The sequence below is a fragment of the Rhea pennata genome, chromosome 6, assembly GCF_028389875.1.
Source record: "Rhea pennata isolate bPtePen1 chromosome 6, bPtePen1.pri, whole genome shotgun sequence".
Classification (NCBI taxonomy): domain Eukaryota; kingdom Metazoa; phylum Chordata; class Aves; order Rheiformes; family Rheidae; genus Rhea; species Rhea pennata.
Window position 1 is genome coordinate 23,164,975 of NC_084668.1, and position 27,154 is coordinate 23,192,128.

A 27,154-nucleotide genomic window follows, 5' to 3' on the forward strand; every position below is an offset into this window, starting at 1 on the left:
AAAAAAAAAAAAAAAAAAAAAAAAAACTGTTCAAAGGCTGGGAATGCTGAAGGAATTGAGTTTGAAGACTTGTATGTGGGCTGAGCCTGTGTATTCATGTGCTAACGTCTTTGAAACAGGTATAGGTGCGCCGATGCTTTTCGTTGCATGCCTTTGGGGTAATACGGGCTGTAAATACTAGAAATACAGGTATTTATGCTGCCCTGGCCCGGCGAGGCGGCCGCAGCCTACGCGCGCCTCAGCCCGGCCGTTGTAACGGCTCTGCCCCGGCCGTTGGAGCCGTTAGAGCTCGCGGCCCGCGCCGCCGCGGAGGCCGCAGCACCCGGCGCGGGCGGCCGCCCGCCCCGCAGGAGGCAGGGACGGAGCCCCTCGGCGTCACCGCCGCCCCCTGGCGAGGCGGCGCCTGAAGAGCTACCGCGGGGCTGTAAGGGCGAGGGGAGCGCCGCCCCCGCTGAACGGGGACCCGGGGGACATCTTGTGCCCGGCCCGCCGCCCCTGTTGAGGGGGGGAACCCGGGGGACATCTTGTGCCCGGCCCGCCGCCCCCGCTGAGGGGCGCGGGGCTCGGCGGCGGGAGGCGGAGGAGGCGGAGCGGGGGCCTCCCCGCGGCGGGGCGGGGCCGCCGGGGCACAACGGGCGGCCGCAGCGCGGGGAGCGGCGGCGCGCGGCAGGTCCCGTCCGCGGCCGGAGCAGATGGCGGCCGCGCTCCTCTTCTGCCTGCTCCTGCTGCCCTGCCTCGCCGGCGCCTTCAACCTGGACGCCGACAACGTGATCAGCCGGCGCGGCGAGCCGGGCAGCCTCTTCGGCTTCTCCCTGGCCATGCACCGGCAGCTGCAGCCGCAGGAGAGGAGGCTGTAAGTGCTCCCGGCCGCGCCGCGGGCAGCTACCTTCCCTCGCTCCCTTCCCACTGCCTGGAAACTTCCCGGCCGGGCCGGTCCTGGCCTCGCGGGGGGCACTGGGCGAGCGGGGGAGCCTCCTCTCGGAGGGACGGAGCGGGCACCTGCCGGCCGCGGCGCCGCCGAGCCCGCCGTGCCGCCGAAACCTGGCAGGAGCAGGCCGGGGAAAAGGAGCGAATAAGGCAAAATGCTCCTCGGCAGCGCGGCTTCCTGCGGGCCGGGCGGGAGGGGTGCGCCGGGGCAGCGCCGCGCCGCCCTCGGCGCTGCGTGCTCGGCTTCGCATCGCAGCCTTTGCTGGCGGCTGCGGGCGGGCTGGGCGGCTTCTGGGGAAGAACAACGTTGTTTGTGTTTAGAAGAAAAAAAGAAAAAGTGAAATCGCGCTTCTCGGATCGCCCCCACGATGCGAACGCATACCATTATCCTGACTTTACGTAATTCGAGCGCTGGTGTTCAAGACCGAACCTGTCTAGGAGTGAAAGTGGGAGACGATATAAGAAAGACAGGAAAAATAAATCAATTAGCAGCATATAGGTGAAAGTCAGGAACTCCCTTTGGAACATCCAAAGGCAACATGAGGCTTCTTTGTACATCTTCAGGAGAGCGGAGGAGTCCTTGCTTGTTCACGACTGTATTTGAGCAGGGCGTATGACCCCACCCTGTACCACAGTGCTGATGGAGTGTGTCTCATATTAGGTATTGCCATGAAATGAATGTTTCTCCACTAATATTTTGGTTTAAATCAAGGGAAGATGAGCCAGTAATCCCAACAGAATGCATGGAAGAAGAAAATGGGAAAGAAATCATGGGTCCTTAGTAAAGTTAGCTAATGAACTTAGTTAAAACTGTGATTTCCTAGAAATCGTAACGTATAAAAATGTGTAAATCACAAATAACTAAATTCCAGCTTTTATTGTAGTATACAACATGTCCTAAGGGTATTCTGAAAGGCAAAATATACACCTGGGATTCCTTTTCAGAGTTCTGTGTTGTAATTTGTAGCAGGATTAAATGTTTGTTGGTCTTTGTTTCATTAAGAAAACAATATTTGAACTTGTTAGTATCCCATGGTGCTGTCAAATGCTGGTAAAATGAATGTATCCAAATATGCAGAGACAGAAGGCCTGTTCAGAAGTCAGCAGAAGAATAGTCATAATACTCAAGCAGGTCTGCAAAGTTTGGCTGAAATGCCTTGATGGTTACTAGCTTGAAAGTTCTGTATTGTATGTATAGTAAGTGCCTTCTCAGTACCCAAAATCAATCCAGATCAGGGACAGAGCAGAGCCAGATGCTTTCTCTGTTACTTACATGGCTTTCTGAATCCAGGCTTTCATGAGAAATGAGGGTCTCTAAAAAAGACTACACTAGACTGGGGAAACCATGTTTTCTGCTGGTATATACTACTGAATATGAGATATTTTGTGTGTTTTTTTTTTGTCTATTTGTGTGCTTTAGCATAAAGAAAGATTGTCTAATGATTTGAGTGCCACTCTGGGTCTTGGAAAACCTGTGTTCAGTTCTTTCATATAGCATGAGTATGTTATGATCACTTTGAGCATTTTTTTTCACTGTCTGTAAGAGTGGTAGTGTGTGCCTGTGAGAGAACAAGACGTTAAATGTGCTGAATTGTTTTGTGTGACACCTTCCTGTGGCAACTGTGTAAGTATATTTCATAGAGATAAGGGTGTATGTTAAGTTCTCTTCATGTAAATTGTGTCATATGAAACAGATGGGAGTTTTAATGGAGAAACTTGAAGTAAGGGCTTCCACGTTAGGCTGCATGTTTGTAAGCTACCAGATAAGTGAGCGACACTAACCTAATCCTGAGCAACTTGTTTGGCATATTCAACAGATACCAGTTTCGATTTCTCGATGGATTGATTGTTTATAGGTAGAGCAAACTGTATCTTCTCCCTAGATATTCAGTGAAGGTGGGAATGGAGGTCCACAGGGAAACAAAGTACGTCTAATCCATATATGTTGCCTATTATCTGCAACGTTTGTGTTCCAGCTCTGTTGCAAAGGTGGCTTTATGCCTGGCTACCTCTTGTGTCAGGTAGAATGACACAATAGCGACAGTAGAAGTACTTATTAACACACCTTCTTCTTGAGAGGATGCTAACTTCAAAGCTCAGTTATGGCTGTTCGAGTTCGAACACTGTTAAGCAGTTGCTAAAATAAACAAAACTAGTTTCATTGTTGAAGCTTAATTAAAAGTGACATATCAGTCCCAGTCTGGTGGAGCTATCATTCCAAACCACCAAGAAACACTCCAAGAAAAAAAAAAATTATAAAATCAGAAATGAATTATAACTGACATGTGCAAGGTCACTGGATCCTTTTGTGAACAAGCTAATGTGTAAAGATGAAGTACATGAATTCTGTTCAAGGGCTGCTTTAGGGTTGGTAAAACATGCTAAATGCTTAATTTTTCTCTTGCATTGCTTAAGTTCTCTTTTTCTCCCACTGAGTGAGTGATCCAGTGTTAAGCATTATGAAAATTCATTGTAAAGATGAGGGTGGAGGTCTACAAAGCATGACAAATAAAGCTACAGCGGAAATAGCTTTTAATTAAACATAATATTTGCTTTTGATCACCTTTTTTTCTTAGTCACAGGATACCTTGGGGTTACATATTAGCTTTAAATGGCAATCTTTTTATTTGTTAGCATTAATTACTAATGCTATGTTTGCTAATAGGAAGTTATTTAACCCCTAGTAATACAGGTAAATGTCTGTTCAAGAATTGCTTTGAATTTGGTTGTAAGTGGTACCAAATTTAAGATTATGGATTAATAACAGGTTTTTTTTTTGTGTGTGTGTCTATATGAGAGGATATTTTCAGCTGAAAGAAGCTGAAAAGTTCCTCTGTTGGAGAGGAGAAAAACTTTATTAATTCAGAGTAATAGAAAGTGGGCTGCTAATGGCATGTGAGTGTGGAAGAGAGCAGAAAAGACTAATGGAGCTCTAGGAGAGATGCACTTGTTGCCTTATATAAGATTGTTCTGTTTTTAGTGTGTCAGTGTGATGAAAAGAAGGTTGTTCTGGTTCTCAGAGGTGGTGGTAGCACAGTTACAGTGCACTTAGTCGGAAAACTAGAAGGTTTGTAACTTTGAGAGGCCTGAGACTCTGGGACAGTGTAACTGTAGGAGTAATGTGGTTAAAGTTTAACTCTCTGTGACAGAGAATGCGAGTGTATCTAGTACCTATTAATGGGGGACTATATTCAGTAGATACAAACACACACACACACACATGTACCACCCCATGTAAGATGTCCAACAGTTTTTTTTCCAGTTCTTTTTGTTTATAACTCACAATGGTTTAAGCAAATTTCATAAATTAGAACACAAACCCTGTGGATATTTACATTTGTCTATAAGTTTACTTGCAAGTAATTCTGATGTTACTTTAAATAAAAGTAGGGAGCTAAATTGTTGTAGGTTTTTTCCTTGTTCAAGACAAAAAGATTGAAGCTGTACTAGTCAACAGGATGTTCTCATCAGAAGAAAAGATGCATTGTTAAAAACTGTGGAGAGGCACAAGTCTTCGTTGACCATTAGCAGCTATGAAGCCTTAAAAAAATCTAATGTTTTACTGCAATTCTTGCTTGTGGCAGGTTTTGCTGGTGTTGCATATCCCTAATGTTATCTGTTATATTAATAAATAACAAAGCTGCCTGTGGTCAGCAGGGCTGCTAACATTGTTGTGCTGCTGCAGTGCATCCTCAGTGGCATATAGCCAGTGCTTCTGTGTTGACTGAGGGCTTGTGCTCATAGACTTTTTGCTCCTGTAATAAAAAGGCTGAATTGTGCCACTCTGCAGTGGAAAGCAGCAGTTCTGCTCTCAGAAGTGCTGCAGTGTAATTCAAGCTTTAGGTGTGACTGAAATTAATAACACTGCATATTGGTATCCTCAGGATTTAAATGCACTAATAATGCTGGTTTTTAGTGCAATAAAAAATTAGACTTAGTATTTAGCATTAAAAAAATAGATTTACTATTAATTTTCCATGTTTTTTCTTTAGATGGTCTCCCTACTTCCTGTTATACTCAGTAATTTTCTTGAGTGTCTCTCTGTTTTTGTCTATGAAAATTGTTCCTGGATAACCTTAGTGAGGTGCTTGATTAATTTCTTCATTTATGACAATAGAGCAGTTTGTGGTCTGTGTTCCAGCTAGATGGAAGTTCTGTGGCAAAGGCTGGGGTTAAGGGAAGTTGAGAAAGAGGAAGAAGTAGTTTAAGAATAAGATTGCTAGAACACCAACAGGCATCTTGATTTTGGAGGTCAATTTTGGAGGAGAAATTTTAAGGGAAGATTTTTTTTAAAAAAGCCCATCATACTGATATGGGTGAGAGAGGAAATAAAATAACTTCATTGCTAACATTAGGTAAAAAAGAATTGCTATGATTGATATACATGGAGTCAAACTGCAGGAAGAAGGTAAGAGACCTTTCTGTTTGTTTTTTTTGTTGCTGTTCTTCCCCCCTCCCCCGAACCGTGTTAAATTGGAGTTGTCCTGTTATCTGTTGCAAAGACTCAGCTGAATGTACAAAACTAAGTTGCAGAGAAGGTTGGCAAATAGGCTCTGCATTTTGTGAACTGTCTAGTTATCCAGTGGACAGGTCAAGTTTACAAAGCTTGAAAAGTCCATCAGATGATGATTTCCACTGTCTGACTCCTGATTTTGTTGGTGGAAAAGAATAGTTCAGTGTGTGTGTGTGTCCCTCAAAGGAACAGGAAAAGATTGCAGTCAGTCCTGCAGAATACTAGTTAGAGAAGGAGGATGAAGTGGAGTGTTGTGCTGATACACACTAGAAGGTTGCCTTAGTTAAATCCATTGCATCAATGTGAATAAAGAACAGATCTTTGGGTAAATGAACTTGCTTATGTTTTGTCTAAAACCAGACTTATTTTAGTTTGGCTTAAAATCAATATTAGTTTGTTTTTCTTAAAAATAAGAATTAATGTAGCCCTCTGCACTAATATAATTGAATTGATTGAATATTGCACTTGATTTGTAAAGTTAAAATTTAATTCAGTAACTAATAGAGTCTTCTGCAGATGAAACCTGAAGCTGAGTGAATTCAAGGCAAGGTGGCTGGCACATTGTCAAAACTGAAGAGCAAAAGAACACGACAGCGTATTTCTGCTGAGTTTTGCACTCACTATCAACTATTTAAATTAACCATTTCATAGGTTTTTGTCTATGATTTTGAAAAGGTAACGTTGGAATCAGTAATGAAGTGCAGGCAGTAAAGCTGGTTATGAGGGACTGGCCATTGCAGTTCTTGGCAGGTCTGGCCTTCCCATGGCAGGGCACAGCTTTAGTGCGCAAGAGTGCCGATGCGTGGCACAGGCAAGGGGTGCCTGGCCCTGCTGCACAGCTCTTTGGAGAAGGCAGAATTCCCTCTAGGCAAGGAAGTTCTTGTGCTTGTATAGCAAAATTATTTTCCTGAGCAACAGTAGTGAGGTTAATACAAGTTGCATCTACATGAATATTTTGGCAATGTAGTTGTATCATTACACAAGGTGTATTTCCCCCAGCTTGTGTTATAGATTGACACGAGGCTTTGCCATTGCAGCTGTGTTAGAGATTGCGCCTGTGCTGGGAAGCTTTTGCTCGTGTGGATGTGCTGATATGTCATACTTGCAAGGTACTAGTGAAGTCACACATCACCGTGAAAATATGCTTCTATCAGGACAATTTAGTCCAGGTAGCTCCGAAAAGACTGTGTCAGGAAAGATGTGTTACAGTACAGTTCTTTTCTTTTAGCTGCACAATCAGCCAGTACTGCAGTGCTGACTGGCATGGCAGAAATTCATAGTGTAGAACTAACTTTCAAGAGTGATAAATGGCAAACCTCTTATCCCAGTATTCTATCTCTTTGAGACATTTGTTTCTTAAGGGTCATATACTTTTTAGATAACTTTTTTTTTAATAGTTACCTGCAGATGTTTAAGATTCTTGATCAAACTTGCATGACTTCTATTACATTGCTATTAAGAATGAGCAAAAGAGTGAATAGTTAGTGTGTTAGTAGGAACTTTCTATGAGTAAGGACTGTAGGATGTGCCTTTTGTCTGCAGTGCTGATAAGTAGCTTCATGTTCAGACTCCAGAATTCAAAAACAGCCTAGGCTATCAGCTTCAATTAAAGCTCATAAAACTGTTACACTCTTACTGGAAGATGCATGTACCTGATGGAAGCGCTTTGTTTCATCGCTTTTTGTCTTTATATTTGCTGGACCTGACTGATAAATATGTTTCTAATGTAAGAGGTACCATCTCTTTGGTTTGGTGCTGTTGCTGGAGTGTAAAATTTGCAAGGCAGAGATGGTGACAGGTTTAGGAAAATAATGGCTTAAGCTTTCTTATTTTTAAATGTTTCTTATTTTTAAATGTCTCATTTAAATTTTTAAATGTGAATGGAAATCTATGGAGGCACAAACTCATCTCTCTTAAGGCTGTTTGTCTGGAAAGAGGTGGTGTTCTGTAAGATACTACTCTGCATATAGAACATGGACCTGCCAAGCCCTTGCAAGAGCATATAAGTAATGGCTCAATTAACGAAAATTACTTTAAGTTCTGCTCCATGTTATAATCATTGCTTTATAAAAAGATTGAATTTATACCAGCTAGTTCTTACCAAATAATATTAGAGTATACATCAACCCTAATGAACACAGCATATGCTAGCCAGACAGCTGTTGTGGCCAAAGTATTAGACACATCTCAGAAACAGAAGAGGAATAGGATCAAAATGTTAATCTTGCATATGCTTTACACTAGTAAGGTTAGAATAAAGTAACTAGAACAGAATAGCGCAGTACAAACAAGGACAGACCTTGATCCTGGGAAGAAGAAATGCTGTACTTTTTATTAAACTAAATGAAAACTAACAAACTATACAAACTGTAAGTTAAGGACAAAGGCAAAGAGCTCTTGACAAGTTGTTGTGTTCCTGAGCAAGGGCAGTAAGCCCTGAAGAACATAGTACTTAGTTATGTCTGGGAACTGGGAAGAGAGATGTTGGGGGAAGGGTTAAAGAATTAGGAAAAACAGCAGCTATTCTGTTTGGTTTCAAACTGAGCTGGTGTAGACAAACACAGGCAGACAAAGTAAGCATGATTGTGTGTGCATGTCTGACTGCTAAAGCCTTTAGTGAAAGTGTTCATGATGTATTCCATTATGAAAAGGCCATAATACTTAATGTTGTTTACTTTAAATAAGGATGGGGGGCTCATGCTATACCCCTCTTATCTGACACGGAGCAGTTTCAGAGCTGTAGCTGTGAGCTAGATCGGCTAAAATATATTTCAAGAGCAGAACCATTTATCATCTAAAACATGAGCAGGGAGTGAACCAGAGAAGTGCATCTCTTTGTAATTCTCTGTATTCAGCTGAAGGCTGAAATGAGAAGTGGGGTGCTGCTGGCGATGTACTTGCTGGGTGCTTGCTCTGCACTGCTTCTTGGCTGTGCCGGCTGAAGCTGCGCAAAGAATTGAGGCTCTGTGTAGCGCTGGAATCCTGAAAGGTTCAGCTGGCAGACAACTGCTTGTGGAGCTAATTGCTGTTCCCATTTTACTGAGTGACTGGCACAAGAAGATGTGTGTTGCTGTTTAGACTTAAAACCTGACCATCAGCTACAGAAGAGTAGAAAGCGAGAGAGACGCAGAGAATATCGATCAGGATGCAGGGGTGTAAGAAGAATGCCATTCAAGTATATGAAGTATGCAGCATGCATAAAACAAGGCCCGTGCTTCTGCGTGCTGCCCTGTTTCAGAGAAAAAGAGTTTAGGATGGACTTGCCAGGAGTCCTTCTGCAGCAGGGACATTGAAAAGAGCATGGTATAGTCAAATAATCTGCAAATTGGAATCTTAAAATTTTTCCATGGATTCTTTTCATTTTTCTATTTTTCTGAGGTCTTGCAGGCAGTAAAGAGTTTTCAAGCAGGTAGTCTGCAAATAGCTGGGATGTGGTGATAGTTTTGGATGTAGACTGTGTCAGAATTATTCTGAGAAGGTAAGATGAAATTTTTGTATCAGTTTTACTGTTACAGATTTTATTATATTCTTTTTGGTCAGATAGTTAACTTCTAATGAATATGACTGTCACTTCTGTGACTACCTTGATTTGTGAATGAGACTCCTTAAGCTGGCATATACTTTAAGAATTAAGGCAAAAAAAAAAAAAAGAAAACCCTCAAGTATTGATCTATGTTCATCCACACATGGAGTTGTAGGTATTGCATTGTCTAGTGTTAAAAATAACATTAATATGTGTCCTTTTGTTATGATATACCAGAAAAATATCTTGTACCTTGCCTGAAAGAGATCAGTAATATCCTATGTTGTAACTATTTCTGAAATACTGGCTAACCCCATCAGTCCTTACCTGGACTGTTTGATGGATCAGGTCTGTAATTGTGTAAGACCTATGTATATCTTCATAGTTTGACTACCAAATCTTTTTTTATTTAATTAAACATTTTTTATTATGTAAGCTTTTTAGATCTAGGTTTTTAGATTACTATTGAGGACTCTTTAATAAATATTAGGCACTTGTCTAGCCTATTTCATCTAATGATCCTAGTGTAATATATGGTGATGTCTATTGTTTATTTTTCTTTAACTGTGAAGTAGGGAAAAAATGAGCATGAAATCACTGCTGTAGTGCTAGCTAACAGGAGTGCAATTTTCAGTACACAGAAGATATATGCGTTAATAGCACTGAAGTTAATTTGTAAATAACAAAGATAAACTTATGCAGAAGCATGACAGGTAGACTGACTTCCCATAAATACTTTTTTCTTGAAGGATAACAAGCAGAGAATGGTTTTACCAATCTAATTTCTTGCTGTCTGGATTCTCCACAAAATAAACCAGAACATTTTTCAAATTAGTGTATTGAGTTGCTGGCATGTTACAGCAGTAAATTGCTCACCAGTCAGCATGTGCCAGTCTTGTTCTCCTATGTTAAACTTTGCCCAAAAGCCTTTCCACATGTGCCAGAGCAACTGTTGCTTTTGCAAGGAATGTAATAGGGTCAATTTTTCATAGAAGATACATAATCCGTTTCAGAAGAATTGCTGTTTAAAATCAGCTGTTGTTTCTTGTTTAAATGTTTTAGAATCAGCCTGAAGCTGTGTGAAGTGTTCTAATTGTAACGGTAAAAACGCCCTGATTTGGGAAGATATTTTGCAGAAAGAGCAGGGATTAGGCTATGAGGTAAATAGCTATTTAAAAACAAGCACACAAATATGCATATTGTTGAATGAGCAGATGGTGTTGTGTACTGTCAGATGTTAGTTAGAAAATTTACACCTCACAGTGGTATTTAGCAAGAGTAGAGTACAATTAGGCCCAGGAAGAAAGAAAGAAGAAAAAAGATCAGGGAAACATTGAACAATCCATTTACTGACATTTGGTATTGAAGAGTCAGATATGGATAAGCAAGCTACTGCTTTGGAAGTGGTGATGGAAGAATGTAGTGTAGAAGAATCAAACATGAATTTCAAGAAATATCTCACTCCCATTTTTAACTGAATAATGCAGTACATTAGTAGTAAGTGAACTGAACCACAGGTTAATAAAACTACCTTTGCAACTTTAGCATATTCTTGGTAGAGGAACTTCCCTTGCACTTAAGATACTGAGTGTATTACCTGTTCTATTTTGAGAATTGCCTACCTATTGCTTTGCAAAAAAGAATGCAGTTATGTTGGTTTAGTTTAAAGAGCAAGCCAGATATATTCCACTATCAGATACCTGGGATTAGATTTTTGTATGGCTTGGAAATCGTAGTAAAAAGCAGAAACTGCGGATTCTCAAATTATGTTTCTCAGAGCATTTGGTAGTATGGGCTGACTGGCTCTGGCTCTGTTGGAGAGTTGGTTGTTTTTCTCATTTCCTGTTAAAGAACTGCATCTAAAAATATGTCCTTTCCTAAGATTAATTTCCTTTCAGCAGTTGTTATAATGTGAGCGAGGATGTTATGACTGTGTTTGGAAGGGAGAGAGTCCTCCAGATCAAGAATGGATGGGAGAGGCGTTCATGGGATACTCCCTGTCTAGCTGCAGTCCACAGCGTAAAAACGTACCTGTGTCCCTCCATAGTAACAAGGTATGGGCCCTGCACTGGATTTCACTGTTGGTGAGTGAGCTTCTAGGTTACTTTTCAGCTGTATTCTTCTTTGCATTTGTCTCCAGCTTTCAAGAATTTGGGGATCTTTGAGGTGTCACTGTGAGAAACAGCAAATAAGATCTATCAACATTTTTGTTAATTAAATCTGCTGAAATACACTGTAGCACGAATAACTGAATCTCTGATAAGAGACTTAGGGTCATCTTTCTGGCGAAGATGAAAGAGGCTTTTTTTCCATTGAGCATGTTTAGCTTTTGTCTGCTTCATATAGCATTGGTACTCATGCCCTTCCAAAGTAGGTTTCTAAAATATATGTTTAAAAAACAAAGCTGAACAAGATTGAAAATATGGTTGGAATGACTGATCCTTGTAAAGCCAGTGCTCGTTTGCTCAGCACATGCACAGGTCAAAGTTCTGAGGGAAACACGTGGTTGTCCGGGACGTGCTCTAAAGTGGCAACCACCTGCTGCAGTGAGCAAGCCCAGGCGTGTCAGCTGCAGCTGAATTTTCCGGGTTCCTCCTTTTTCATAGCTCTTTTCTCAATAATTTTGTGATGGGAATTGTAAAGATTGGTTGGTCTTGCATTTTTTCATTGGCATTGCTAAAGCTGTAGAGTGGTTAAATCTGCCAGCTGTGTGTGGACCTTTGCTTCGTCCAGCAAAGTGTATGAAAATTGCTCATGGCTCTTATTTAACCATCCATGTTTGTTTAGTATGAAATGAGTGATAAGTGAAAATGACATAATTTTCTTGGCCAGAGATACCAGAAATAATTGTATATATTTTTCATACATTTTTTTTTTCATATGTAACCAACTGTTGTAGCCATTACTAAGAATAAATTGTGTAAGCCCTGTAAAGTTTCCATCTTCCATTCAACTTAATTTCTGCTAGAGAAATGATGGTAATCACGTAATCTAGTCCCAGAATGAGGTTTCTTCTCTCTTTTCAGCCATGCTGCATTTTTTCATTCAGTGAAAGAATACTCTGTTGTTGTCAGCTGAGATCCAGTCCTAGTAATAGGTGAATTCCTGTTTGCACAACTCTCAACCTACAAGAAAATATGATGTTAAAAAATACGCGAAAGCAAATCGTTATTTCCAGATTTTGCTCAAGTGAGAATGTGGCAAGCAGGGGAAAATGGAAAAAATGTATGTGCAGGGGGAAGCGTGTAAAAATTAAGTATGTATGCAAGCGGAGGGGGAGCAGTACATAGCTGGGGAGAATGCAGTGGGTTTCCTGGCATAGTCTCAAATCTGAGTTACTTTGCACACAGAAGCAGCTTGTTTTCAGACCTTGCAAGCCTGTTGTATTTCACTGTCAGCAGCAATGTACAAACTGAGAATTTCAATGTTGCTTATTCCCAACTCTGTATGGAGAAGTTTGTAGTGAATTTAGGATTTAATTCTGTTTGTTTATTCGAGCTGTTTCTTAACACTTGCGTGGAACATAATGAGACTCATTAAGCGGCCGGACTGAATAGGCACCTTCTTGAGGCGTGACTGGGTTCCACTGCAAAGATATCTTATTGGAGTGACACTCTTCAAAGTGACAGATTTTCAGTTAATTTGATAAATGTATCCAGGAACACATCTGTTTTTTTCTGAATTAAGTTCATAGTTTGAAGAAAAGCCTCGCCCAGACTTTTGATCCTGTTTTATACATTTAATCTAGGGCTATGGTGCTTTTAAGGTTAGAGGCATAATTTGAAAACTGTGCTTTAGTATATAAGGGGCTTTCCACTGTCTTAAGTGTTTGTTTGCTCACTGTTTATGTACTTGCCCTCTGAAATACATATTAGGAAAGTACATACCTCATTTACACCTCTGACTGTGCGTTGTGGGTTGAACTCTATCCCGTTTCCCCAGGGTATGTCTTTGTGGTTTCTTGGGCTCGTTTTTGAGAACATGGAGGGCAGAACTCCACTCAACTCTTATTTGTTGGGTTGGTTTTGATCGGGTGCGTTTCCCACTAAGGCTTTGGTCAGTACTCTTGAATGTGATGAAGAACTTGTTTTGTCAGCCTGTGAAACTGCACTAGTTGTATATTATTGTTTCTGTGTGCTAATGCGAGAGTTTTATGCTTCCCCCCCCCCCCCCCCCCAATTAAGAGGGGGAGCCAGATGGGAACATGGTAAGTTTGAAAAAGAGCAACAGGAGTCTTAAATTGGATCTGTTGGTGAACAAATAGCAGTGTGGGACTACAGCTTCAGTTAGCTTTGGGAATAGTCTGCTCTTCAAATAATGGTAGACTGTGTAGTAACTGTAACATGATATATTGTCCATGGTTTTAGTGTGAAATGTCTATGCTTCTTACTGAGCTTCTTCTTATCTTTTAATGATTTAATTATGGTCTTAAATGAAACTGATTTAGTTCATTCAGTGAAACAAAAATAGGGTAGTGAAATTTTAACCCAAATATTTGTTCTACACTTATGTTCAAATCCCTACAACTTTTTTTTTAATGGCTTTTGTCATACTAATGAACAGTATGTGCCTGTTACGGTTGTTACCTCCCTAACAAATAGTGCCTTCAAGTAATTGCTGGGAGCACTGCTCTTTCAAATTGCCTTCAAAAAGTAGTTGGTTACTTTCAAAAGTAACCAAGTGTTTTTGTATTCCTATTACTTCCATGTTCATTTCCTAAAATGAACCTAGTAAATTGCATGATACTGCTTTCATTCTGCACAGAGTTCAGAGGGAGGTGGTATGTATTGTAGGGAGCACAAAGACAAGCCCAGCAGAAAAGATGAAGTTTGAATCTGAATGCCAAGGTCATACGCGACACAAATGGTCAATGACCCGTTTCCAGAAGATAGTAGTTCCCAACATCTATCGTGTACTTGCTTGAGCTAGTAGAGTATGTCCACAGAACACTTGATTGCAGCACGTCTGGTGACGCTCACTTGCTTCTGTATGTACTAGCAGCAGCAGCCTCTTCTTTTGCAGCCTGTTTGCTGCTGGAGCTCAGGCACTGCTGGACAAGAAGATGGGGCAGGGCCCTGGTTTAGGGGGTTGCGGGCATGAGACTGAGATTCCTGTGCAGCAGTGGCCTATTTCAGAGGAGCAGCTGGCAGGGCTGGAGAATGGACTCTGCACGTGCATACAGCTGAAGAGCAGTGGGTCACCACAGAAGCCAGTCTTGCTGGCATGCAGCGCTGCTGCTCAGGACCTATATCTTAATGCACTGTGGCTGCCTACCATTGAGGGCAGCTAGACTGTGCCCCCCTGACTAACGATGGGATTTCCATGGATTGCAAATAAGCCACAGATGAACAAGGTGGCTGGGCTGGCTGCAGAGTACTAGGACCTTCTCCTCCAGGTTTGTTTCCTAAAAACAGCATGGTTGTCGCTTCTGGAGTTAAAACCTTTGTTGTTGTAAGAGGATTTCATGCAGTGACAGGCACTGCCATGTTATAAAATCTGAGTGAAAATCTCTTCAGCCTTATTTGTTTTATAGTTCATATAACATTAGTTACAAAACTGTCTAGTATATATTTCACAGTATCACTTTATACTTAAGTCTGTCCTGTGCATGGATGGTGGTTGTTCTTTAAATCTAAAAAGATGTACAGTGTGTAAGGGAGAGATTAAAGAAAGCTTTGGGTATTATGCAGGCCCTTGGTACTTGGCAGTGTGGAAAGTGTCATGTATCTCTTAGTCTGTAACCAGAGAATAGTGCCTGAAATGGAAAACTGTATTTTGAAATGGAAGTTTGGAACCAAATTGGCTTGCTTTCTTTTTTTTTTTCTTTTTCTTTCTTTTTTTTTCTTTCTTTCTTCTTCTTCTTCTTCTTCTTCTTTTTTGTAGTTTGCCTGCAGAAAAATGCTTTCTACCAAGATTAACAGATTAACAGTTAGGTCCTTGCTCTGAACATCACTAATATTTTTGTTAGTGGATGAAAATCTGATCCGCAAAGTCTATCTCAAATCCATACAGATGGAGCTCTTGACTGTAGGGAAGGAAGTGTTTGTTTTTCCAAGTGACTTTGAGAAAGTCAATAATTAGTGGCCTTTACAGAACAACAGGTAGCTCTGTACTTGCAGTTTTGCTTTGTAGTATATTGCCCTGGTTGTTCTGTTGCTTTTTGCTTCTTCTCCGAGCTCTTACCACAATATCTTTGCTAAAAGAGGCTGATCTAATAAAATGAAAATTGCAATCCTTTAAATGCCAGGCCTCCAAGGAAAGAGAAGTTAATGGTGTGCTTGGCTGTAACTTTACATTGGTAGTTGGAAAAGGTAACTGTGGAGTAGCATATTAGGAGAATTATCAGTCAGTTAAAATAGCTGTAAATAACAGCATGGGAATGATGAGTATCTCTGTAACAAATGTCACAAACATGTCACTGCTATAGTTACTTGCTGGATTTGCCAGAACAGGGCTTCTTTGGAGAAGCCCAGTCTGCTGGTTTGGCTCCAGTTCCCATCACCAGTGTAAGCCTGTGGATGGAAGATCTCTGTGCACTCATTACCCTCTGGTGCCCTTTTCTGCACCTTGTTCATAGTGTTGGAAGCAAAAGCCAGTCAGAAAGCAGAGGTGGGGCTTCTAGTATTGAAGTGCAGCCTTTGTGCCATTGACCAGCTTCAGCTGTGTTGAGAAATACTGTGTGGGTTAAGAGGTTTCCCTCCTCCCCTTTACTAAAGTTTAAAAACTGTTGAAATACTTAGTGCTTGAGGGAAGTTCTTACGTCACAGCAATTTGGCTTAGAAGGTCAGGAGCAGCATCTTTGTGCACTGAGGGCCAATCTCATTCCCAGAGCGATGGGGACTTGGCATCTGTTGATGTGAATGGGAGCAGAACTGAGAAGCTTGTAGGCTGTTTCTCAGCTCTGTATAACTGTGACCTGTTCATTCTCCTGAGTTGTTGCTATCATAAAGCACTTTTCTCTTATGACTTATTATCTTTCTTTTTGCAACAGTTATTTTATAACTCCTAAGTGTTGACTTGGACTGACACAAGTTTGATGCTGGGGCCATAAGGGCTAAAAGGAGTTGTCTTTGAATTGGGTATAACATAAATGGACAAACTGGTTCAAGAGAACTGAAAAATCTTCTTCCATAGAAAGCTGTCTAGATGTCCAGACTCAGATCAGTGATCTCTGCCTGGAGATTTTAAGTATCTGATATAAAATGAGGAGTGTGATTGGATTGTGCAAATTTCACCTAAATAAGAGTTAGTGGTAATTATTCAAATTCTTCATTTTGCTCTATAGAATTAAGCTATATGAGAACTAAGTACTGTGAGTGTGGAAAGAAAAGGACGCAGGCATATATGTGCCTAGTTAGGAGTGGAGGAAGTTTCATACCATTTAGCTTCATCATTTTCCAAATTTGCCCCCTTTGTGTATATGGAGTCTTTCTGAAAACACAATGAAGTGCAAAGTCTACAGTGGCAGCATTGTTGTCTGCGAATACCAACCTTAAATTGGACATTTGTGCTCAATGAAGGCTGAAAAATTGGAAATTGCTTGCACCGCTGACTATTTTATTCCGCCTATTTGTGGAAATGGCTAATGGTTTGTTACCCAGGAAACACTTCCAGTGATTTCTGCTCTGGTCTGTTAAAGCCCAGAGCTGGCACTATTAATGTGTTGCTGTTACTTTTAAAGAAAGGATGGCAAAGATGCAGTGCCTTTTTCAGAATAGAAGATACCATGGAAAAGGAAAGAATTTCAGGAATGAAGAAAGGTTTGGAAGATAGCAGAGTATCTGAACTGAATGCAGACTGTGGTATTTCTCGTATTTGTTTAAATCAGGATGTGACTTGCTCAGTGGCAGCTGTTCACTTTCATGAACATGATTTTTCTTTCCAAAAATATTAATGACATTTCTCCCTGACTTGCTTTCTTGTGAGTTAGCATCTAATCTAGAGATATTGTAATGAGTCACTGGCAGTTTTTTTTTTTTCCTAAGTATGGTTTGAAATTTTGTGCTGTCCTTTGAAAGTGCCAAGCTGTAAGTGGGGAAAAGAAAATCACTGTGGAGTGAGGGAGCTACTTCCTAGGAACCTGGAGTTTATTTATTTATTTATTTATTTCCTTTGATATATTTTTCTCATCTTAACTGCAGCTTTCTTTTTGGAAGTAATCCAGGTAGTTTTGTGAACAACATTGGTGGGGGTTCAGAGAGCTTTAAGCATAAACTATTCCCAATTCCCACTGTTTCTGTTGTTTTCATTAGCTGAGAAGGATTTTGTAGCCATGCAGTAAAACTGTCACAGCTGCCTACTAAATGTCACAGGTATTATCAATGAAAGCAGAGAGGGTCTTAAATCAGCAGTTTTCTGGTTAATATTCTGTATTATCTGTTAAGATAGAAAACTATTTGTGGTGTATTTTGTGTTGGTTTTTAAGAACGGTATTGGGCTACTACTGATTTAACACTGCAGCCTTTCTTCTTCTTCATCCGATCGCTGTTGCTTAGTTCCTGTCAACACCAGCCAACAAACTGAGGCACAAAGGCTGCCAAATTATGTCTCAGTAGTCAGGTACCACCTCCTTTCACCTCTTTGAAATACGTAGGTAGGTATAAAGCATGTTTTCTTTAAGCATGCTCTTAACTAGAGATCTATTCCAGCTTTAGATGAAGTCGGTAAGAGTTTTGATGCCTCTTTGGAGGCTTGAATAGTGTGGATGTAATCCATGGAATGAAGTGTTTCTTGCCTCAGCCGCTTCCTTTGGGAGTAACGAATACTGCAGCGAGCTAGAGCAGGTATAGCCGTGCCCTGGTCTGAGGGGTGGTGTAGTGTTTCGCTGGATCCTGTCCCCAGGAGGGGAGGCTGGGTGGGCACAGATGGGTCTTGTCGGAGAGCCAGGCCAGCAGACCTGAGCGTGGCAGATGCTGTGCTCCTGTGTCACGATTGCATCTCGGTGATGTTGGTTAGCTAAACTGGTGTTGCGCACAGCCCTGGAGCTCAACCTGTGTCTCTATAGTATTATCTGAAATTTGGCCATGAATCTGGGGTTGTAATGGAGTAAATCTGTCCCTAGAAGCCTCCAGATGCTGTATAATTATCAGTGGAACTTCAGTCGTTATCCCCCAAATCCAAAAACAAGTAGTTCAGAGAAAGCAATAAGTAATCTACTTCTAACCAATAGAGCAACTCAAGTGATGTATTTGGTTTGATTGGTATTTTCATTTGAAATCGGAAAGCACATGTTTTAATTGTAGAGTATAAATAAAAGCAAAGAACATTATAATTTGTGCCTGTGTGTGAGAGAATTCTGTTTTTTTTTTTTTTTTTTTTTTTTTTAATATTGTCACTTAGACATTTCTTTTGGTCTGTAGAAATGGCATTTTTATTGAAGGTAACAGAATGAGCTACTAAAAGAAGTTCATTTAACACCTGTGCAGTGTGATTGGCTCAGGGGAAATGTAATCAATTTGCAGCGTGTATTTAAGCAAAATGAATGGGGAAAAATCAGGATTCAAGTAATAGGAAGCATCTGATTCTCCAATTTACATGAGGAATGGTCTTTTTTGTGTCTGACTTTTAGCTTGTTTGAAATAAGAGATCTTAAGTTGTCATAACTAAAATCGTAAAAAGTTAAGGCTGCATTGGTAAATAGTGTTCAAATAGAAGCATTTGTGTTCAGTATATTGTATGGTTTAACTTCTGCTATCTGCATGCTAATACAACATGAAATAGAAAAATAAATAAAATATCTACATTTTGGAGTCTGAGGTATTTACCTCCAGCTGAGTCTGCAATCTGGACAACTGGGCATTATTTTGGTATAATTATAATACAGATTCTGGAGCCGGGATTTGGGCACTCAGACCTGAATAGAAAGTTCTGTCTGTAGCACCCCCACACATAAAGGAGAAGTCGTAATAAATAAATGAATCGTAGCAAGGTCAGGAGGAAAAAATTAAGAACTTGTTTTTGTCAGTCTTCATTTGCAGAGGAAGATCTTTCATTTTTAGTCTTTTTGTTTCATCCTCTAAGATAAGTAGATATTGCTATCTAGAAAAGCACCCTCCCCCACCAAGTTATCTCCTTCCTTTTGCAGAAAGAGATTTTGCTCACCCTTGAAAATTCTGAACTGGAATGTGCATAGCTGCAAACAGAATTAACTTTTTTTTTTTTTTTTTTTTTTTTTTTTTTGGCATGATGGGCTCGAACTCTATTAAATTTCCTTTATTAAAGCTCAGCAGAATAAGTAGCCATATGATAATGACTGGAATGTGTCCTCAGTCTGCAAGACTACTGAGCATGCAACACAGCTTTTTCAGGCAGCGCACAATCTGATCAATTTGAACTGCTTCAGTCATGCTGAAATTCACACTGGTGCGTGATCCCATGTCATACGTCCTAGGCTTCGGGTGCACTTCCTCATTGCCATGCTTTTATTTTTAAATAAATAATTTATTTTCTATAGTAGAACTCTGATTTTTCAAATGTACCTCTATGAACAGTAGGTAAGGTGAATAGTAATACTATTCTTAGATAAGTCACAATGTTTTATGTAATTTATTCAGTCAAAATTTAAATGCATGTGACTGTCTTGTTCATATTTCCTAATATTGTTGATAATCCTAATAATGTTGGTAATCCTCAACTCCTTTAGTAATCTGTCTAGCAGAACCTGGAAGTGTTGGTTTAGTCTGTTCTGCTGTTGTATTTTGGGCAGATAAGTATGTAGTAAAGCAATGTAGATGTGCTCCTCCGACACTTCTTTGGCTACCACTTGAAAATACATTTCAATATTTACCATTATATCTACCTGAATGGATTTACTCCTTTACAAGTGCCTGTTCATAGTGTGTACTACTGTTTAATTGTCTTGTGCATATAAGACTTGCAGCATAGTTTAGCAGCAATGTACCTAACAGGATTCAAGACTTATTGTTTTGTTTTGTTTCATGAGCCTTGAGGACTAGTGACAGAATTTCTGGCAAAACTTCTTTGAAGATTGGAGAGTTTTAAATAAATCTGCTTAAAAATACTTTTTTTTTTTTTTTTCCCAGTGAAAACGAACTTTGGAAAAATTGGGAGTTGGTTTGGAGGTTTGGGCACTGGGAAGTATCTAAGGTAGCATATTTCCTCTGAGATCATGTTGGCCCTAACTGAAACGTTTTCTTATTCTTGGTATGCTGAGCCATTACATTTTTCATCTATTTGTCCTTAGCAGGGGTCTGTTTGAGATGTCATAGCATGTTGTGGGAATTGTAGGTCAACCGGCACATCTTTTCATTTATGTGCTGTTGGCTAAGCTGCCTATTGCTTGATGCCTCAGTGGGTCTTCCCTCTGGCTGACTCACGACCAAGATTATGGGCACGTCATCACGCTGTGTCATAAAAGATATAATTTAGCTAGGGAGAAGCTATAATCTGCCTATCCCATTGGAGAGAACAGGGACATAATTTTCTTGATCTAGCACCATTGCAGTCAGTAGTATACGGGCAGATGGTGAACTTGAGTTCCTGAATTTCACTAACAAAAATCTGTTCAGAAATATTTTCTTTCAACATTCTGATCACAACTAAAAGCTTAAATCTTCTGGAACTGAAATATTTCTTTAAGTTCATTTTCTCTCCCCCCCCCACAAGCTTTGAATGAAAAAGTTGAAATAATAGATATTTCAATGAGTTAGGAAATCAGTTCCTCTGCTTTTTTAAATTTCTGGTTCCTAATATTAAAAATTTTAAATCTCACCCCATATGTCTTTTTCTGGAGGATAACAGAACTGAGGAGAAAATGTATCTATTCCCACGTTAGCAATAGTTCAGAAACTAATTCTTTTGCAAAAGAATCACTCCTCAAAGACAGATGGTAAATGCCCTGTTGCTGGAATTAGAAAGTGAAGTTATTAAGGGCCTTTCTAAAAGCATAGTTGTATAGATTATAAACTGTTGTGATGACTGCTATGTTTCCGAAGAAATCTTTGAATAAAATGCCAGACATATGTAGGGAGAGGAGAAGATAACTATTTAGAACAAAACATACCTGATTTTATGTACTTATCAATCAAAAGCAAAAGTTTTGCTAAGGGCTATACTACTCAGGAGGTTAAATTACGGATTTTTGAAGAATTTATTTATATAAAATCAGCGAAAACTCTTGTTTCACGAAACAGATTTTCTGTTTCAAAAATGTCTTTTTTCATGGTAGATCATTTTCATTTTCTCTCATATTAAAATGACAATGAGTAAACATTTTCTTAATAGTGGAAATCTCTATTAATCTTAACTGATCAAGCTGGTGTATGTGAGATATGAATAAAAGTGAGTTTTGTTTTTAGTAGGTTTGTAAGTGTGTTTTGGGAGGCTAGAAGAAAAGTGTTCTGAGCTACAGCAGTTTGCTTTGCCCCACATCTGTCCCAAGGCAGGGCAAAGCTTTCCCTTCCCGAGGGGAACTCTATAGGTGAAGCCTTAAAGATAGTCTGAGTTCTTCTTTGTGGCTCTGGGGCTCCAGCTGTGTCCCCAGCGTTGCCTCCCTGGTGCAGCAATGTTGCAGAGCTCTTCTTTCAAATGATGCTTTTTACCAGGGTCAGGAAGCACATGGAGTCCAGTTCAACCTACATTGTACCTGCAGGATTGTGCCTGCCAATAAGTTGTTCTCTCTCGCTTGTTTTTTTCAATTGAACGTGATATTTATTGTTTCTTTACCCTCCACGACCTGTGGGCGCTGTTGTTGCGGACTGGTTGTCGCTGGTTTCAGTAGTGAACTTCCGAGGTGGCCTGTGCTTTACATGTGTGTGATAGTTGGGAAACAAGTGCCCAGGTTTTTGTTTTCCTGAAAACCCTTATTTAGCAAGTAAATATGTCTACTGGTGATCATATGGTAATACTCAGAGGAGAGAGTTGATACGGGAGGAAAAACTTACTTTATTCGGTTTTTAAAATATGGACCTTCGCGATTACCAGAAGAGCGTGTGGAGAGCTCGCTAGAACGCCTGTTGGGGAGAGGGAAACTTGCTGTGGGAGTGGCCTGTGGTTGCCGAGAGTTTTGTTGGAGAGAGAAATTTCCAGCTTCAGGAATGGCCATTTGGACAACGGAGCAGAGAAGGGGGAGCGAGAGCCTTGCACAAGGGCTGGAGTTGTTCAGGAATTTGAACCCTTGCTGGGCCAGGAGCAATCCTGCTTTGTCTGAAAGTGTCTCCAACTTCAGCCCAGTAGTGGCACAGGACTGGTGTAAAACTAGAAGAGAGGCTGAAAGCAGGTGAACTCACTGTTTTGGGAGTTTTTGGTCATTTTAGCAAAACTACTTTTTCTGACGCTTACCAACAGTGTCCAGTAAGGCAACCCTCCACCCTTCCTTCCCCACCCCCAGAAAAAAATAAAAATAAAACAGCCAACCAGCCAAACACTGGGCTCTGTGGCAGAGAGGTAGCTTTTGCAAAACCGCTAGAGAGCTACTTTTGAAGGTATGTGCACTTCTAGTGCTGTTTCAGTGAAGGCAGGCTTTGGAGGAGAAAGTTCATTTGCAGGAATAGTGCCATGATGTAGCTTTTCATCCTTCTTTAGATGCTTGCATATCAGACCTTTAGCAAACATGATCAGAATGTTCCCTGATTCTGTTTCTGGTTTCACTTCACCTTTGCAAGTCCCTTGAAATTATTTTACTTTCCCAACAGATTGCTGGTTGGAGCCCCTCGAGAAAAAGCCCTTCCATCCCAACAAGCTAACAGGACAGGAGGGCTGTACAGCTGTGACATTACATCTTCAAGTACACGCTGCACACGTGTCATATTTGATGAGGACAGTAAGTTTTTCAGCGCTTTTGTTTTGAATTGAAACAGACGTCTGATTTTTCTCATTCAGTGTGGTCCTTTCCATAGTAAATGTATCAGACTGAATTTATAATTTCATATAAAACTTTTTTTGCATTGGAACAAATTGTAATTTAATTATTAATTTAAGGAATTTAATTGCTTAAATCTTGATAGATTTGAACGCTCTTACATTCTTTAGTAAGCTGATGATGTGACATAAAATAGCATGCTAGAAATGCTGTAGAAAAGGGATGTTGGCAGTCATAAAATGTGTAGACACTGCCACCTATAGACTGTTTTGTGTACTGTATGAAGCTGCTGTCCTGACAGAGACTTAAAAAAAGTTAATTATTGGCATTTGAAGCTGAACTGTGATATTCTGCAGCTGATCCAAAGATGGAGAGTAAAGAAGACCAATGGATGGGTGTAACTGTCCAAAGTCAGGGGCCAGGAGGAAATGTGGTGGTAAGTCCATAGGACTAACTTATAAAAATATTTTGGGCTAACAGTAAGTGTTCTGAGTGGTCTGTGTTTCTATGCAGCTTTCTAAAAGCTGTCTTCATTTGTTTTAATCCTGGATTGCAATGTCTTATAATTAAGGACTTAAATGTCTCTCTAGCAAAATGAGACACTTGAGATTATAAATTTTAAAATACTTCCTGATTCTTAGTTAGTCTGTCTTTATAATCTTGGTACCAGTCTAAGATGTGCAAGTTATTTTCCTGGTGTACACATTTTCTTTTTGTGATGTACACATTGTTTTTTTAAATACAAATTTCTACAAAAATAGGGAAAAATAGTGTGATAAAGTTTTTAAAAAGTAGCAGACTGTCATCGGCCTCTTGTCTGAGATGATCAGCCTCACTCTGACTTTCACCATAGACTTCAGCTGAGTTGATTCTATGTAGTAATGTAGACTGGCCATTGTGCTGGGACTTAGGAGGAAGAACATGATGCAGTGAGACCTTGTACTAATGATGATGCAGATTATTATTTTATAGCATATAGAGAGAAGCTTTCAGGAGTTACCAGAGAATGTTATAATCTTTCTTTTTAAGTGAAGATCTCTTTCTCATTTAAGTTTACCTCTCATGGTGCCACGGGATGCCAGCTTTATCAAAAAATGGGTGTGCAGTGGAGCTTCCCCATGTAATGGTATTCTTGCAGGTTATCCCCTTGAACCTCACTGCTTCCAAAATTGGATGCAAATTACTTCAGGATGACTGTGGAGTTACTTTGGGGTAATAGAGGCAGTAATGATTTGTTCCAGTCCCTCAGAACCCACTGGGGGGAGGAGAGGAAGGGCAGATGGAAAGAATTCTGTTAGTTTAATCATCTGTCATAAATTAGTGAATCTTGTCTGTGTTGTGACTTCTCGGCAGAGGAAATTATTGTAAGTGATAAATGGAAAACAGGCATATTAGATGAGCTGAGGGCAGCCTGAAGGTCACTGTATGGTCGGGTACTGTGTAATGCTTCTTACCATGCCTGAAGAGTACTGCAGTGCCCATAGTGTGGAGCACCAAAAAAACAGCTGGCAAAGAAGTGTGTGATTGTACCACCTCTTTTTGAGATTGGTTTGGTGGTTATACAACTCCTATTGGCTATCTTTTATGTAAAATACTTGATCCAAATTCTTTGTGAATTATTCTCCGAGCAGGGTCTGGAGCCTAGGTAGGTCACTGTTCCCAGCTGAGCAGCCTAACCACTTGTCTAAGGTTATGCTCACTGCTTTTCTCTTTCTCTGTCCCAGCGACTCTGATTATCCCATATAAAGTGGAATGCTATACGTAAGAAGTAGGCAAAATTTCTTTTTTCTTCGCATTACTGGAAAAGCTTTCAGTTGCTGATCTATGGCACTTTTCTAGGAGAGGTAAGTTTTGAACAGCCTCAGGCAGAAGGTAGTTGAACCAGCTTTTCATGTCCTGTGTAAGTATGCAGGTGAAATAGCTTGTGATGGCGGTGGAGAAACACAGCCACTTCTTTCTTTTTGAGGGATATGATTGTTCTCCCCTTGCTTCTTGAAGGAGAGTGAATAGGTATTAAGAGAAGATTTAAGGCTAAAAATCATAAATCCTGCAGAGAAGAGAGGTTTAACCACGTTGTCTCTCATGACCATAAAGTTGGTTACTGTGAATTGTATCCATAGATGCCTAGCTATTGCTATACATTCCCCAAGGGTATACAAGGCTTTGCATTGCACCACAGATAGGTCTACAGGGAGACTTACTTTTAGTATTGCTAGCACAAAATATTGTGTAAGGAGACCTTCTGTCTGCTTTGATGATTTGCATGAAAACATGCAGAAAGCATCACTTACTATTTCTTTTCTCTTGCAGACGTGTGCACATCGCTATGAGAAGAGACAGTATGTAAACACAGTGCAGGAAACCCGGGATATCATTGGAAGGTGCTATGTGCTGAGCCAGGATCTCACCATAAAGGATGATATGGATAATGGAGTATGGAGTTTTTGTGATGGTCGTTTAAGAGGCCATGAGAAGTTTGGTTCCTGTCAGCAAGGCGTTGCTGCTACTTTTACTAAAGACTATCATTATATTGTATTTGGTGCCCCAGGCACTTACAATTGGAAAGGTATGACCTGTCTTCCATCCTGCCAAGCCTTTAACCTGCCTCCTCAGGCTCCTCTTAGATTTTGCACAGTTGTTGCATCCAAGTTTCTAAAAATGTTTGTTGGGAATAAACCTAATGGGAATCTAATGGGGGATGTTTTACCCTGTTTTCACAACGTGCTGTGTTCTTGAATCACAAATATTTAGTGAAGTTCCTTTAAATATTTTTGGGGAGACTACTTACGAACTTAAGAGAACTTTGCACATACCTACAGAAAATTTTTCTCGTATTAGTCTTAATTTTGTGAGTGTTTGTTCTGAGATTTTCACAATGGACCAAATTATTAAACTATTTTAAAGTTATTTGACCAACTTTTTCTTCTCATTTGAGCAAACATTAGATACGTGTGCTGAGATCTTTGTTTATCTTTCAGTATTCTCTTCTTTATCTTTGAGAAATGTATGGAAAGTAGTGTTTCCCAGATTCAGTACTAGAGGGTGGTAAGACGATATCTGAGCCGAGCAAAACTTCATATATTGATATTTATTTTTTTTACTTAAGTAAAATTCCTTGGATAGTCTGTCTGAGTAAAAGCCGCAAGGACTTTTGCATCACCTAGGAGATACTCCCAAACTTAGGGGAAAGGAAAACAACAACAGCAACAAGAACAGATGGATTTTTCTCTACTGGTTTATACAGAGAAGCATCTAAATGAACAGCCCTGTCTGTCTTTTCTTAAAGTGATTTTTCCATTGCACTTCATTACACCAACAACTGTAAATACTTCTCTTCTTCTCTTTAGAACATCTGATCCTTGACCCCTTAACATTTTTTTTTCCTTCACACACCTGCCTCTGCCATATGAACCATGCAAAATCTTTGAGTTAAGCTCTGGCACAAGGTGTACTTTTGTGAAAACTTAATCTTCCACATATCTGTTTCTGTCAACAAAATCTGACCAAGCTGAAACAGCATATTGAGTTGAGAGTTATTGCTTTACCTTAATTGCAGAGAACTGCTACGACAGTGTATCAGTCCTAAGAGTACTCTTTCATATCGTGGCAAAACATGTTCGTGCTCACCAAATTGTTAAATATGCCTGTGAATATAAGGGAAGCAGCAACTATATTGAGCTATCACTCCTTTGCCCTTAAATAATGCTTTCAAAATACATCACAAGTGCTTGTCCTAATTGAACAGTTATTTTATATATTTTTTTTTTGTAATCTTAAGCATTTATCTCCTTTTTAAGAGAGGCTTTTTGAGATTAAGCAATTGGGGCGAAGTTGATTCATGACCAAGCTAGTTCCATGCTTTTGAGAATTTTATTAGTATCCCATATTTTCCAGTCATTGCATGGTGTCTGTATAAAATAGCCTGAGATTCTGGCACACAGCTAGAACTTACAAATTCATTGCCTTTTGAAAATTATTTCTTCCTGTGTGCTATTCTGCATTTGTCTCCACTTAAATAGCTATTGCTGTCTCATTAATGGTAATATTAGTCAGGATCCATTTATCTATTATTTTTTCCCTTACCATTCATTTGTTTTTGTTTTATCATTTCATTTCTTTAGGGGTGGTTCGTGCAGAGCAAAAGAATCAGACATTTTATGATCTGGGTATCTTTGATGATGGGCCTTATGAAGTTGGTGATGAGAGCCGCCAAGATAAGAATCTAGTTCCTGTTCCAGCTAACAGTTACTTAGGTAGGATTAAGCTCATATAGTAAATCTCTTTAGGCTTCTTAATTGTCTGTGATCTCAATGTGGTGCGATAATATGAAATGGGAGCAAGAAACTATTCATTTATGAACCCTGTAAAATGT

The 27,154-nt window shown here is 40.1% G+C and overlaps 1 protein-coding gene across 3 annotated transcripts in view; it reads left to right on the forward strand.

Annotated features, from left to right (window-relative positions):
* Positions 1-646: 646 nt before the first annotated feature.
* ITGA6 (integrin subunit alpha 6) overlaps positions 647-27,154 on the forward strand; it is a 48,249-nt gene continuing 21,741 nt past the window's right edge. For 2 of the 3 annotated variants that reach the window (XM_062578265.1, XM_062578266.1), the window contains exons 1-5: positions 647-853; positions 22,616-22,743; positions 23,139-23,218; positions 25,093-25,348; positions 26,904-27,035. In XM_062578265.1, coding sequence (XP_062434249.1) covers positions 693-853; positions 22,616-22,743; positions 23,139-23,218; positions 25,093-25,348; positions 26,904-27,035 — 757 coding nt within the window. In that variant the 5' untranslated portion in view covers positions 647-692. Of the gene's footprint in view, positions 854-22,615; positions 22,744-23,117; positions 23,219-25,092; positions 25,349-26,903; positions 27,036-27,154 lie in introns of those variants that run through there. The other variant, XM_062578267.1, reaches the window with a different exon arrangement.